The sequence below is a fragment of the Xenopus tropicalis genome, chromosome 3, assembly GCF_000004195.4.
Source record: "Xenopus tropicalis strain Nigerian chromosome 3, UCB_Xtro_10.0, whole genome shotgun sequence".
In the NCBI taxonomy this organism is placed as follows: Eukaryota; Metazoa; Chordata; class Amphibia; order Anura; family Pipidae; genus Xenopus; species Xenopus tropicalis.
The window spans coordinates 91,867,736-91,882,959 of record NC_030679.2 but is presented as its reverse complement, the minus strand read 5'-3'; the positions used below and the strand labels follow the sequence as shown (position 1 = coordinate 91,882,959).

Genomic DNA, 15,224 nt, shown 5'->3' with positions numbered 1-15,224 from the left:
TCCCTGTACTTTGTAATTTTCCAGATTGTAAACTGGAAATTACACATCTGAAAATTCGGCTCCTGTTAACTTGTGGGCAGCTTCCTCTACAGCAGGACTGTCCACCTGAAGGCTAGTAGGCCTGATGAGGCCCTCCAAAGGATTTTGATGGCCCCCATTCTGCTCAAAGACATCATAGACTTCACAGTAGGACATTGTCATTTTAATTTAACCTGGTTCTCAATCATGCTACATGAATAATAATCAACCTATATGTAATATGTTGGACAGCACAGTTCTACAGGATATAATACTGTAACATATTACTAGCTAGTCTATATACTATACACTAGTACTTAAATAGTGACGGCATGCCATTAATTTGAATGAAACCTGCAAATAGTAAGCACTTCTATAAAATACATCTACATGGTGTGGGTGCTTTAGCACAAAATAACCACAAGGTGGAGATGGATAAGCAATTATAACGAAATTATCTTACCTTGTATTCTTATGTCCGCAATATTACATATTTCATCACATACAAAAATGTTAAGTGCATTCAGCTTGGCAGAAACTTTCAAGCTGAAAGAGTCTTCAGTATTGAAGTTATAGGACTCTACAAAATAAACACATATTGTTTCTTAGTATTAAATGTCCCAGAACTCATACACAGTATTTATTCTCCTTATCATCAAGAGCAGAGAGTTAACATCTCCAGATGATAACTCGCAGCTTGGAATTGAACCCAAGACCCCAGGTCTGTGAGGCAGCAATGCTAACCACTGTGTCACTGTACACATCTACGTTAGTACCATTCTGTCCCTAAGTACATTTTTAAATACCAACTTTTTGTAGGAAATATAGCACAAATATGGCAATGGTAGCACAAATGGATACCACCAATATTAAATATTTTAGTACCTGGTCTGGCAATGATGCTCTTCAGTCTACTTTCTTTTGCTTTTGATTCCTTAGGTCTGTTTTCTTCTAGAATGTTATGTGATGGTACAGCAGAGGATAAAAAGTTCATTAGGGACAGCAGTGCCTGAGTGTGCAGTATGAAATCTAGAGAAGAAACTGAAATCTGTTGAAAGAAATAAACATATCATAAATATCATTTGCTGAAGGATTTAGTCTACGGCTCTGGAACTTTTAATTTTAGGACCTTTCACAAACATTTATTAGTACTTTATTTTTATTCTTTGTTTGCCTGCCTTTGAATTTATATACATGAAAGAAATAGACTACAATTAAATGGGTTCAGTTGATCACCTTTGATCACCCCGAAAAAGCTGACTATTTTGTTAAAGTTCGGCTTTTCACTCTACTATGCATGCGCAGACGCTCACTCGCAGGTACCCCGGGCTGGTGCGGTTTTCTCCTAACAGGGGCATAAGCCTGGGGTAAAAGGTAAGCGATTGAAGTCACCAAAATGTTAGGCACCCCCAAGTGACTTAGCCTTTCCTTCTCCTTTAATATACTAATGTATTTTTTATGTTGATTGAAAGAACAAAACACACAAGGGCATTTCATCACTGTCAAAGCTCAGCAATGTTAAAAGCTACATGAAGATGGTGTCTGCTTTTGGGAACAAACCAAAGAACTACTGGCTGTAAAGTTTGGGTCTAAATTTATAACTAAGCCTATGCCATTTTGTTTTTTTATTTTATTTATTAAAGAAACTACAAACATTCCTTAAAGCTAAAGTTTAAACAAAAGACAAAAAATTAAAACAATAGGGTTATAGTAGCTTAGCTGTATTTTACACTAGTGCAGTGGTTCTCAACCTTCCTAATGCCACAACCCTTAAACACAGTTTCTCATGTTGTGGTGACCCCCAACCATAAAATTATTCCTAAGACCATCGGAAATATGTGTTTTCCAATGGTCTTAGGCGACCCCTGTGAAAGGGTTGTTCGACCCCCAGGTTGAGAACTAGTGACTAGTGAAACAAATATGCACTGGGATTTATTCTTATAGCAGAGATGTACTTTACTGTGACTATTATCTGTGAAAAAGAACATTGTAACATATTGTTTTTTTTCCCATTACAACTCGGACTCAGGGTACCCAAAATTGCTTTTGTCTCTGACTAAACAGCTCTAAGAAAAAGGTTGCCAAATGAGCGGATCTTTCCTCCAAATGCCCACCTCGAGGGGCGCTATCAGACTGATACGACAGTTTGGCCCTTGGGATGAACAATCAAATTGGGGGGCGGACTGCATCAATGAGCCGATACGCTCCTCACCCAGGCAGGATTTTGACATGATTGACATGTGACAGATTTCCTGCCAGATATCTCTTGGGCAGGTCATTGTGAGGGTCCCATACACGGGCTGATGAGCTTCTGATTTAGGCCATCTACACCTTTTACCAGCCAGTGTATAGCCACATTTAGACTGCTGCAACCATGTAGTGGCCAAATCCTTTGTTTTACAAGGAGATTATTAAAAAATTAAGTGATTAATGATTAATTCATTTATCAATGATAATTCATTCATTTAGTTACACAATCCACACTAGAGAAGACTAAACATTATAGTATGCCTTTCCAGAGTACCAGTAGACTGTTCATATTACAAAGAAGAAAGGCCAGGCCCTTAATTAACAGTTAAACAATAACAGTCCAATAGAACTACACAATTTAAAATAACATGCTCCCACAATTACAAAAACAAAACATGGCTGCCTGCTCCTCTCTCCCTCTCTTAACTTACACCCATGTATAAATAGTAGGAAGTTTTAACTCTGCTTAAAGGGTAGTATGCTTTCATAATTACTTACGTTAAAACTCTGTTCTGTGTTGTCATGAATAGTTTTAAAATTGGGTCCATTTTGGTCAGCCTGCAGGTATAAAAAGAAACACTTTCTCGTACTGCGGAAGAGGCATTTACTACAGGAAACAAGCATGCATGAGGTTCTATTAAGAGAGGAACTGTCTGCATATTTGTCACATTGCAAATTTTAATGAGACCTCACAAACCTTCACATATTCCATTTTAAGAAGAGGAGCATTGTCATCATCAGAAGAATTGATAAGTAGGAGAGGTCCTCCAGAAGGACCTATGGAATAAAACATACGTTGGGACATAATTGCGGAGGGTTACAAGGACTCTGAAGTAATGCTGTATAACAGCAGGTATCTCCTCACCCATAAAATCATTGCATGCCATACTGATTTTTTTTAAGTAAACAGATGCAGTCATTAGCTGGCTCCCGACTCTTGCTTCAGCTCCTACTTGTGAAACATGAAAAACATGTAGAGGAAGACCACCTCCACTGGACTGTCTCAGCAATCGGACCACCACCTACAAGAAAAGTACTAGAGTAGGCCATTGTAACTTGGCAGAACAAAGAAAAATAACAGACATTTTATGCAAACCTGTATACAAGCAGGATACAGTATACTGATTAACTAAGCAGTAGCACAACTAGTACTATACAATCCATCCACCACATAATTAGACAAAACAAAAAAAATTGCCTCCCACCAACAGGGAAAAAATACTAATCTGCTTTAGCAAATACCTTTAAGTGATTCTGTTGTTGTTATCAGCAGCAGAAAATGTCACTTTTTAAAATAAAAGTCAGAGCTGGACCTCTAGTCTTTCTTGGAAGCAATACCATACTGCCCAGGTTTTGTGCTTAGCAAGTGGTTATAAAGGACTGCATTTGGAGATATTTGTATATGGCATTTTAGAAAAGGCAGAGAATGCAACTATATTATTACTCTGCATTTGTATTAGTGCCCAGAACCAATGGTAACTGCTTGGAATAGTTTGTTCTGAGAATTAAGTTTAAACAAATATAGGAGGGAAATTAAAGAAAAACAGATTGCAATCTGGAATATGGATTCTATAACAGGGCTGAGTCTTCTCTTACCCTTACCTTAATGGGGATATAGTCATATGAATAGTAAGTACATTTTGTAGTTCTATGTGTGATTTAAACAAGCAGAAATGCAAATAGCTAAAATTAGAATTCGGTGCAAATGAGAACATCAAGTGGACCTTGGGCAAGTGCCACACTGGGTGGATCCTCAGCCTGCTGATTTTGTAGAATTTCTCCCAGTTAAAGCCAGAGGCTAGTAGACAGGTTTAAGAAATGCCTACTTGAGTTTGTTTATGCCAATGGGTGCAATACCAGGTATTACAGCCAAGGTTATACATTTTAGACAGAAGAAAATGGAATATATGTTAATTATTTGTTGAATAAATTAGTGTGGTGGAGTTTTTCTTTTTTGTTAATTACTTTACCTTTTACATAAAGATTAACGGGGGAGATGTATCAACGTTCAAGTTTGTTTTGCTTTTTTAATGATTCAAATTTTTTTTTTTGCTAAAAAAAAAACTCAAATTTGAAATAAGTTACAAAAACTCTAATGCCTGGTATTTATTAAAGCGAAGCAATATTTTAAGCCTGAATTTTCAAGCTTTGAGTTTTTTGGGTTTGAGTTTGTAAACTTAGAAAAATTGGAGTTCTTATTTGAATGGGTTTCCCATATTAATAAATCAGCAGGTTTTCCATATGCAAGTTTATTTGATTTACAAAAACATATTCAAATTCACAAACTCGAAAATTGATAAATACGCCCATAAATGATATGTCCACATGTTAAAATAAAAATACATGTGGTGTTACATGACCGTATACTCAATGACTAACTTCACGAATAACTGAGGGGGTGGGGAAATAATGCATTCAAGTCAGGTCAGTATTGCAGCTAGTATAACAGTTTCTTGCACCACAGAGTGGACCACTAAGTTCAAAAATAGGAAGTTCAAGATCAAGAAAGATCAAGATTTTTTTTTAATGGATTTATGCACAAATATATTGTTACCACTAAGTCATCTGTGTTCTGGATTGATCCAGCCTTGTTACCTCTTTGACACTGATTTAGTACCACTATTTTGGAAACAAGAAATGTTTCACTCTTAAAAAGTTACATATAGTTATTACTACACATTATAGTAATTTATTTTTAAAAATCTCAACATCATTTACGGCTACATAAACTTCATAAAAGGTATAGAGTCCATGGGTCTTGTATAACTAATCATGAAAATTAGTTAAAACAAATAGTTTCTAAACTCAAAAGCCTATAAACTATATAAAATATACCCCTTTAAAATCATACCTCTTGTATTTCAAAATGGAGCACTAGATCTAGAGCAAGTGATTTTTCATCTTTATCATCTCTAGAATCTTCCAGAATTTTTTGAGTGGATTTAGTTATCTCTAGGAGAGACTGTTCAGTTGCTTCTAAAACAAAATGAAAAAAAAACAAAACAAAAAAAAACAGGTAAAAGCATATTATTTCCCATACAAAACTGACACAAGAGGTTTAGTTGCACATGATACTGTAGCAGGATATCTGGTAGCATCTAGTACTCTAGATAAGACAAATGTTAGTATTTGCATTTCTAGCTGTACTGCTCCACCTTGTGGTACTACTGTGTTGACCTATGGCCTCAGGAAATCACCTAGGTTAAAACACTCCTGTACAACTTTAACAGTAAGGGCTCTGGCACACGGGGAGATTAGTCGCCCGCGGCAAAACTCCCTGTTCGCGGGCGACTAATCTCCCCGAGTTGCCTTCCCCTGCCATCCCACCGGCGAACAATGAAGTTGCCGGTGGGATGGCAGACGCGGCGGGGCGATTTCGGGAAATCGCCGAAATAGACTCGCGAGTCTTTTTCGGCGATTTGCGCAAAATCGCGCCGCCGTGTCTGCCATCCCGCCGGCGACTTACATGTTCGCCGGTTTGATGGCAGGGGGAAGGCAACTCGGGGAGATTAGTCGCCCGCGAACAGGGGAGTTTTGCCGCGGGCGACTAATCTCCCCGTGTGCCAGAGCCCTAAAACTACAACAGCTTCAAAAATAATTATGCAATTATTTTGTGAGGAGGGCGAGCTTGCCACTGTAGGCCATGACTTTATAGGTGTTTTCACATTTCCAGAAAGCAGAATAACCCCTTATGTTGCCAGTTATATAACTCAAAGGGGGGAATTCACAAAAGTGGAGGGAGCCCATTTTTGGAGTAAAAGTGGTGGGAAAACTGGTGGAAAACACTTTCTCCAGATTCACAAACAGAAATCCGCCTAAATTCCGACTCAACCGCCACGTTTCTGTTTTTGGTGAAAGAAAGACAGTTTACAGACACTTTTGTGAATTTGTCGTTTAAAAGACATTTATACAACGTTTTAACGACATTTTTTCCCGACATTTTCAAAATGGAGTAAAGCTCAGTGTCAGACCAATTCTAAGCTCTTCTGTTTTGTTTGGTTTCACCCTGTCTCCATTTCTCACCTCTGGTGGGGGCCCCATTGGGGGGATCATTAACATATTAATGGGGATTATCAGCCTATTGTTAGGGGTCAAGTCTCTGTCTCACCCTAGAACAATAGGGGCAAAAAGCCTCATTAACATTTTATAAACAAGTAAAACACTGATTAAAAAAAGTTTAATTTATATCTTATATATAAAAAGTTTTTACCTGACATTTGCATTGCTATGCTAGTTTTAGCTTAATCAATGAGGCAATAATAACATTTTGTGTTAATATATTGTAAACATTTTTATTAAAAGGAAAAGTAAAGCCTCCCAGGCAAATTTTTAGTTTTAGCAGCAGTGCCCCCTCTTTAATCACTTCACTGACATTTGCCCCCACTTATCTGTGCCCCCATAGCATGTCCAGAACTACAGAGCTGCCTGACAGCATTGGCCCCCACCTGTTCCCAGTAGCCATCTTGGTGGCACATACACATTGGCACCCAAACTGGGATATTGGGGTACAGGGTTGGACTGGCCCAACAGGGCACTGGATAAAAACCCAGTGGGCCCTAGTCCTGTTGGACCTCTATTCACCGGGTATGTTGGTGTGGGGGCCGGATTGCTGTAATGAGTAGGGGCTAGAGAAGAAGGTATTTAGACCCTTAAATCTTGTCACAGAAGAGGAGTTACACAGAAATATAGAAACCATTAGAAAGCCCAGATTGTCCCGAAAAAATGATGTATAGTTTCCCTGGGCAAACTAAAGTTACCCCTCAGGAAATGCCCCAAAGTGAAATGGCAAATGAAATGCAAAATCCTGCTGGTAAAATCCTCCTCCCGAGGCTCCTGTCGCTGTGGGACTGGGTTTGATGGCACCGACAGATTTACTAACAGCTAAAGGCAAATTCATAAAACAAAAGTCGGGAAAACAACAAAATCTGAAAACTGTCTGTTTAAAAGACAAATTCACAAAAGTGGAGATAGATGTTTGTGAATTAGGTGGAAATCCGACAAATCAATCTCCACTTTTATTTTGTCGGAATATCACCACTTTTGTGAATTCCCCCCAAAGCCTTTAGTATCACAACATACTGCTACCCGTGTAAAATCAATTTACTAATAAAATACCTACAAAATTACTTGTATCAGTCATACCTTTTAGCTCATGTATGTGTTCAATGCCTTTGTCTTCCTCCCTAGCCTCCCCAAGGTTTTCCACCAAGACATTCAGCAGCACACTTACATCCTCTTGACTTAGACCAACCTGTAGAAATCAGAAGCTAAAATATGTATATGGTCTAGAAACAGTAAAACAATGTGAAAAATATTATACACGTATTAGTCTTCTGCTTATCTCTAGGGTTGCCACCTGTCTGGCTTTAACCCAGACAACTGTTTTTTCAAGGGGCTGTCCAGGTCAAAACCTTATACTCGGTTTTCAACATTCTGAAACCGGGCAGAAACCCTCCAAATTGCAACCAGCAGATGATTGTTGGATGCAAGAGGATTGCTGCCTGCATTTACCCTGGGCCAGTGCAGTTTTTCCTAACAGGAGCACTGGCCGTGGGTTTCAGGTAAGCAATTACAATCATTGGGGGTTGCACAACATTTGGTACCACCTAGTGATTTAGCCTTTCCTTCTCTTTTAAATTCCTGAAGTTTGGCTGATATAACTTCAGGTACTTTTTTAATTCATTATTTCTCTTGAATATATGAAGATTCATTTGGACCTAGACAATACACACATTTTGCATTTACATCCTTTTTGTGCTATGAATTTTATGTTTTTTTACGGACATGATAAGTTAAGTATTTGAATTCTTCTACAGGAGTTCAAGTTAAAACAACGGTAAAACCAATGCCCCACAAAATATATATTCTTATCTGAATGTATTTCTTATAAATACTATATTTTAAAATATTTTACAAGTCCATTAATTACTTACATTCATGGTATTGAGGTGCCCTTTCACTTCTAAAACAGGGATTTTGTGATACCAAGTTGCAGCTAGATTGCGATTAATGGAAAGGTTTATATTGATAGGATGGAGAATTTCTACATCTGGCTGGAATGAGCCATCTTGAAGCATGGTCCTACAAAAGAAAGCACATTGGAAAGAGATGAATGAGAAGTTTTTGGTATTTTTATATTTAATATTAAAATTTCACATGGGGCCAGCCATTTTATTCATTTCCCAGAGTGCCAAAGCCATGTGACTTGCGCACTAACAAACTTTAGTCACACTTCACTGCTGAGCTGCAAGTTGGAGTGATATCACCCCCTCCCAGCAGCCGATCAGCAGAACAATGAGAAGGGAGCAAGATAGCAGCTCCCAGTAGATATCAGAATAGCACTCAATAGTAAGAAATCCAAGTCCGGCTTGGGACTCCTCCAGTTACATGGGAGTAGGAGAAACAATAGGTTACCTGAAAGCAGTTCTAATGTGAAGCGCTGGCTCTTTCTGAAAGCTCCAACTCAAGCACAATGCACTGAGATGGTTGCCTACACACCTATATTACAAGCTAAATAAAATATACATTTTTTGGTTTAAGAATACAATTTTAAATGGTAGAGTAAATTATTTGCTATGTAAACAGTGTAATTTAGAAAAAAAAAAAAAGAATACCATAAAAATCACAACAGTATCCCTTTAAAACGACTATACTCTATCTATTTTGCACTCTACCAGCCTCACAGTACCATAGATATGTTTCAAACATTCTGTACTACATTTGTATGGGATGGCAAGATTTCTATACTGAATGCAATAGAGTACCTTGCAATTGTTTTTTATGATTAAGTAACTGAAGGGAATAAGGGAAAGGATAGTTTATTCATGCAGGCTAACTAACCACTGTTCTTAGTTTAAGCATATACATTTTTGTTTTTTACCTTGACAACTTAAACTCGGTCAGATTTATTGTCATGTGGTCTACAAATGGTGGAAGCTGTTGATCTTCAGATGATACCAGGGTAAACCGATTATTAATTTTAAGCAGCCCCAAATCTGCCACTATTGCATTGCAGGATACGGAAGACTGCGGGACAACTATCAAGGGGGCTTTGAGATGTACATCCATAAGAAGTCGGAAGCTCCTCTCTGCCAAGTCTTTAACACTTGTAGCTGCTCGTTGTGCAGCTTGCGCTGTGGCCATGCTCACTCTCTCTTTGGCTGCTTGGAAGTTATTCAAAAACTTCTGTAGTGGAAATAAAGTAAAATGCTTAGTGTTTATCTTTATTCACCAAACCACCAACGTACATACAGCCAGAGCACTGGCTAAGATTAATGCATATTTATATGTATTCTAAAGTGTATATTATCTTCAGCTATATAAAATAAATTCCAAACTAATGCAATTTCGCCTTCCTATTGACTCCAATGCATTTCGGCAAGATTTTGGAAGTTCCAAAAATATTCAGCAATAAGCAGTAGCTTAACATTGGCTGAATTAACATACAACCCATAATGCAGTTCTACAGCCAAAACCCCCAATTTAAGGCACAAGTGTTGGAGTGTTGAAGGGAACACTCCATGTTGCATTTGTTATTCTAGTTGACACCACTATAGACTGTAAATCTCTTGGTTTGCAAATCAGAAAAAAGACATACTACAATATGGGTGGGTTGTAAAATAAATTATAGATAAATTATAAATGATAAAGATTGCAGTGACAAGAATGGAATCCACCTGTCACTGTACATACAGTGTGGATTTTGGGCCAGATTTATTAAGGTTTGAATTCATGTGTTAAATTACAGCAAAAAAAATAAATCTACTTTTAAAAAAAAAAAACCCCCACAAACAAAAAATTTTAAATGAATAAATCTGTCCCAATAAAATGTGCTTCAGATTAAACAACTATAAACTGAAACATTTGTTTTCCCACTAAAATAAATGGTATACTGTGATAAACAGATGTATCACTAAATATGTATATTAGCCTGATCTGTACACGTAAATGTTGACAGTAATTGTTCTAAAAATGAAAAATCCCATTCAGCAATTTACTGTTCTTCTGCCCACAAAGCAGAACTCTTGCTTTTTCTTTTTTTTATGAAATGTACATTAGTGCATTACTAATTTTTTAAAAGGTTTCTGAAACAGGAAATGCTCAATAAATAAAATCTTAATGAACCATAAATTACAAATGACAGCCCAGAAGTGCATTTTTATTAAACATCAGCCAAAAGAGAAAGACTGCATATGACTAAACTCGTCTATGAAATAACAATTTGCTAATATCTAAAGTAAGAACTGACCAAACTCTTGTTCTTTGTGTTTTATCTCATGATTTACATAAGAACATTAAGAACCATGAACTACTGATCAAACAAAAGAAAAGTGTAAAGATGGGCCTCACACATTTTGTCAGTCATGAACCAATAAATTAGCATCCATAAGACTACGAGGGAGGGTGAGAGGGTAAGAAACATTAGCTACTGTAGTTGCTTGACACATGGCAGCATACCTCCCAACTGCAAAAATGCAGCAAATCTCCTAAGCTTGCCATTGCTCTTAAAATATATGATCCTGGAAATATAAGGATTTTGAACTTTTATAAGGTAGGGCGTATTTATTTACTTTAATGAAAGAGGGATTTAGTTGATGTGCAGAATCTGAGCCCTGCTGGTGAATAATTACATGGAGAAACAATACATGTTTACTGTCAAATTGCATATACCTGTACAACTGAGCACTTCAATTTGAAAAAACACACTCTGGACATATCACTTAAGTCTACAGAGCAAACATTTTGTTGAAGCACACAGTAGTGGATTCTGTTTCTAGCTACACACACCTGCAATATTAGCAGCATAGGCTGGAGTTTAGTTATCTACTACCTATCACTAATGGACAACGGAATTTAAAAAAAAAAAAGAGGTTGAATTAAAATAAAAGTCAAACAGCAGAGAAGAAGATGTTTTAATATCTGATTTGTAAGGACCTACAGGGTTAACAATCCCTACATCTGGCAGAGGGAGTTGTACTTCAACAACACCCTTTATAATAATCCTTCAACATAGTGAAGGCCCATCCTTTGAGTCCAATGCACCCCATGCTCTAACCCAGGGATCCCCAACCTTTTTTTACCCGAGAGCAACATAAGCTTTAAAAAAATTTCCTAGGGGGTGCCCAGTATAAGAGATATAATTGGTTATTTGGCAGCCCAATGTGTACTGAGACTACAGGAGGTTCTGTTGGCAGTACACTTGGTCAAAACTTCAAAACTTGCTACCAAGTCAGAAATTTAAAAATGAGCTCCAGCTTTGAGGGCACTGGGAGCAACATCAAAGCAACATGTTGCTCATGAGCCACTGGTTGGGGATGGCTGCTCTAACCTATCACTAGCTGGACTTACATAGTAACATAGTAACATAGTAAGTTGGGTTGAAAAAAGACATACGTCCATCAAGTTCAACCATAATGCCTATACCTAACCTGCCTAACTACAAGTTGATCCAGAGGAAGGCAAAAAACCCCATCTGAAGCCTCTCTAATTTGCCTCAGAGGGGAAAAAATTCCTTCCTGACTCCAAGATGGCAATCGGACCAGTCCCTGTATCAACTTGTACTAAGAGCTATCTCCCATAACCGTGTATTCCCTCACTTGCTAAGAATCCATCCAGCCCCTTCTTAAAGCTATATAATGTATCAGCCAGTACGACTGATTCGGGGAGGGAATTCCACAACTTCACAGCTCTCACTGTAAAAAATCCTTTCCGAATATTTAAATGGAACCTCCCTTCTTCTAAACGGAGTGGGTGCCCTCGTGTCCGTTGGAAGGACCTACTGGTAAATAAAACATTAGAGAGGTTATTATATGATCCCCTTATATATTTATACATAGTTATCATGTCACCTCTTAAGCGCCTCTTCTCCAGTGTAAACAGACCCAACTTGGCCAGTCTTTCTTCATAACCGAGACTTTCCATACCCTTTACCAGCTTAGTTGCCCTTCTCTGGACCCTCTCTAGCTCAATAATGTCCCGTTTGAGCACTGGAGACCAAAACTGAACAGCATATTCTAGATGGGGCCTTACCAGTGCTCTGTAAAGGGGAAGAATAACCCCCTCCTCCCGTGAATCTATACCCCTTTTAATACAGCTCAGAACCTTGTTTGCCCTTGCAGCTGCTGCCTGGCATTGCTTGCTACAGCCAAGTTTATTATCTACAAGGACTCCAAGATCCTTCTCCATTATGGATTTGCCTAGTGCAGTCCCATTAAGGTTATACGGGGCTTGCATATTTTTACATCCCAGGTGCATGACCTTACATTTATCCACATTAAATCTCATCTGCCACTTAGCTGCCCAGATTGCCAGTTGGTCAAGATCCTGCTGCAGGGATGTCACATCCTGGATAGAATTGACTGGTCTGCAGAGTTTTTGACTTGTATGTATTACAGCCAAAAAAGGGGGTTACAGAAGCTTTAAACCATAGCTGAATAAATATGCAGGGACTTACCAAAAGGGTCATGAGAAATTTATGGAGAAAAACAATTTGAATACAGCCAACTCTGAGATCCAACTTCCCATCGACTTTTGATACATCCTTGTATGCATCCCCCTGTGTAGCCTCAGGATAAAGCATTAATCTGAAGCTGAAAACCTCTTCTTCCATAATTGACACAGCCTAAAAAAAAAAAATCAGTCATGTGGTGCCTTTAGCTTTCTAATGAATTGGTCGTGTCTTGTTTGAATCTTTGAATTAAGACATTGCTGAGATTGCTAATTGGAAACAACTATATAAACATATACTGTAAAAGCAGATAAAGGGCTCATTTATGGTGTGAAATTCACCTGCAATCCACCATGTTTTTTTACACAATGCAGCCCTAGTCCTGCAAAATTAGGGGTGCCCACAAAATAGTTTGTGATGTGTCCAGGCCCCGACTGGGATTTATAACAGGCCCAACGAGTGTCCACCAGCCCACTAAGTAATAACTGTCCATGGCATTTTATAACAGCAATCCACAGACTGCAAGCCTGGACCTGGTTGCAATTTGCAACAATTGAACAATGTGGTAAATTAAAGGCACATTGTGTTCATGTCTTGCTATCATCAATGTTCTTTGTGAATTGCGCTGTTTGCGGAATGGCAACATCTGGTGCCAAAAACTGTGATTTATTAGGTGTATGTGTGTGTGTGTGTTTACATGCAACACACAATAGGATCCCTGAAAGCAGCATATCTTCAAAGCAGGTGTTATTTCTAGGGCTCCCTTAAGTCTGTGCATCCTGTGCTTCACACATTATGCATCAAAACATAACTGGAATTGTGGTGCACTGCAAGGTACAAAAAAATAGCATATATAAAAGCGAGTACCTTTATGATTAGAATTTTACTGGATGCAATTTTGCTACTGTTAATGAGCCATTATTCCTTTTATCAGAGTTATAGTTTATTAGCGAGTAGCACAGGATACATTAATCTATGCCATCACAATCACAAGGTAATTAATTACCTTACAAAAAAAGTACACTTTCTTAAAAACACCTTCACCTTTTTATGAATCGTCTGCGGGTTAACATCATTAACAATAATGTCCTTTAAACGAGCAAATACTTCTGTCTGGTTCGACTGGATAAAAAAATGACAAGCCATGCCTGCAAAGAAGACACAACATAATACAATCTTGACGCTGACCGTACTAATTAAATCAACTGGTTGCTGAGCAGCACCACAATGCAAACGTAGCAGTGAATGATTCATGGGTTTGTATTAATGGTTACATGGGATAATACAATCCCTGACCGATCTATTCAGACCACTGCAGATTATTAGCCCTGGGAACAATGATGAGATTTCTGAATTATGATAACTAAACCTTTTTTCCTAATCAATATCATAACATCTATATATCTACAACAGAAAATGACCCTGTAATGGTGCCCAGAGTATAAGGTAAGCAATTACAATCACTGGGGGGTTCCTATATGAGCGCTGTTACTGGGTCATTTATCATTTATCCATAGTTGTCCTACTGCCAGAGCATTTTACACATTGTCTATAATAATGGTGTGATAGTATAAAAGTTGCATCATCTAGGAGGGAAACATGTTGTGTACAGGAAAATTCTGTTCTGCTAGAAGAAAAATAATGTACTTGCTCAGATGTCAAATATACAGGCCTATAATTGCCAGGCAGATATCATTACCCCTTTTCTAAACACTGGAATAACAGCAGCATTTCTGTGATCCATTGGTTGCCAGTTCAGCCTTAGCCACTCTGCATAGCTAGGTAAATAAAAATGTACAACATCTCTCTGCACAGGCAATCAGTTAAAAATATGCCATTCATTTAATTGACTACACCCCTATTGATGAATGTTAGACTCCTGGACTGCTAGTTTATGGCTTGTGGATAGGCTGTAATGTCTGTTTGTGGAAGGCTAAACGGCAAAATTTTAGTTAGCTGTATTGCCCTTAAACTTTCAGATAATATATAGGCTAATTCAGTGTCTAAGTAAAATATAATGTCATAGTTTAGTAAAGTACTGAATATGCTCTTTTCTGTGAAATGTTTTAACTGTGGAGGCTAGCTCACCCTGTATCTTGATTTCAGCAATATGATTCTTTTCATCCCACACATTTACATTGAAAGCATCCAGATTGGCAAATAGTTTGAAAGCGAATATATCTTTCTCTTTGGAAATCTTTGCAGCTGAAAAAAAGAGAAACTCCATCAACAATCTTATTTGACTTGCATACCAACTGTTTTTTCATTCACGCAGATTGTAAAAGGTTCCTTACAAATATGCAGTAGTTTTACTGTATTTATAAAGATACCTTTTAAAAACCTAAAAGATTATAAAGAGATGGGAAGGAATCATTTTTTTTAAAATAGCACAGTTAATACAAATAGATATCAAGTTATTCTCACTCACTCAATGGTATGGATATAGTTATTATTATCCCTTATTTATAGAAAAAAAAGACATATCCAACGGCACTTCCCCGCCCCTGGG

The 15,224-nt window shown here is 37.8% G+C and overlaps 1 protein-coding gene across 6 annotated transcripts in view; it reads right to left on the bottom strand.

Annotated features, from left to right (window-relative positions):
* The window catches only part of vps13c (vacuolar protein sorting 13 homolog C), a 119,168-nt gene that overhangs the window by 49,115 nt on the left and 54,829 nt on the right, over nt 1–15,224 (bottom strand). For 5 of the 6 annotated variants that reach the window (XM_031899123.1, XM_031899119.1, XM_031899121.1 and 2 more), the window contains 12 exons: nt 14,804–14,920; nt 13,760–13,863; nt 12,722–12,889; nt 9,149–9,453; nt 8,202–8,349; nt 7,411–7,519; nt 5,120–5,244; nt 3,134–3,290; nt 2,966–3,045; nt 2,767–2,826; nt 904–1,066; nt 482–598 (listed from right to left, as the gene is read on the bottom strand). In XM_031899123.1, coding sequence (XP_031754983.1) covers nt 482–598; nt 904–1,066; nt 2,767–2,826; nt 2,966–3,045; nt 3,134–3,290; nt 5,120–5,244; nt 7,411–7,519; nt 8,202–8,349; nt 9,149–9,453; nt 12,722–12,889; nt 13,760–13,863; nt 14,804–14,920 — 1,653 coding nt within the window. The remainder of the gene's footprint in view (nt 1–481; nt 599–903; nt 1,067–2,766; nt 2,827–2,965; nt 3,046–3,133; nt 3,291–5,119; nt 5,245–7,410; nt 7,520–8,201; nt 8,350–9,148; nt 9,454–12,721; nt 12,890–13,759; nt 13,864–14,803; nt 14,921–15,224) is intronic. The other variant, XM_031899120.1, reaches the window with a different exon arrangement.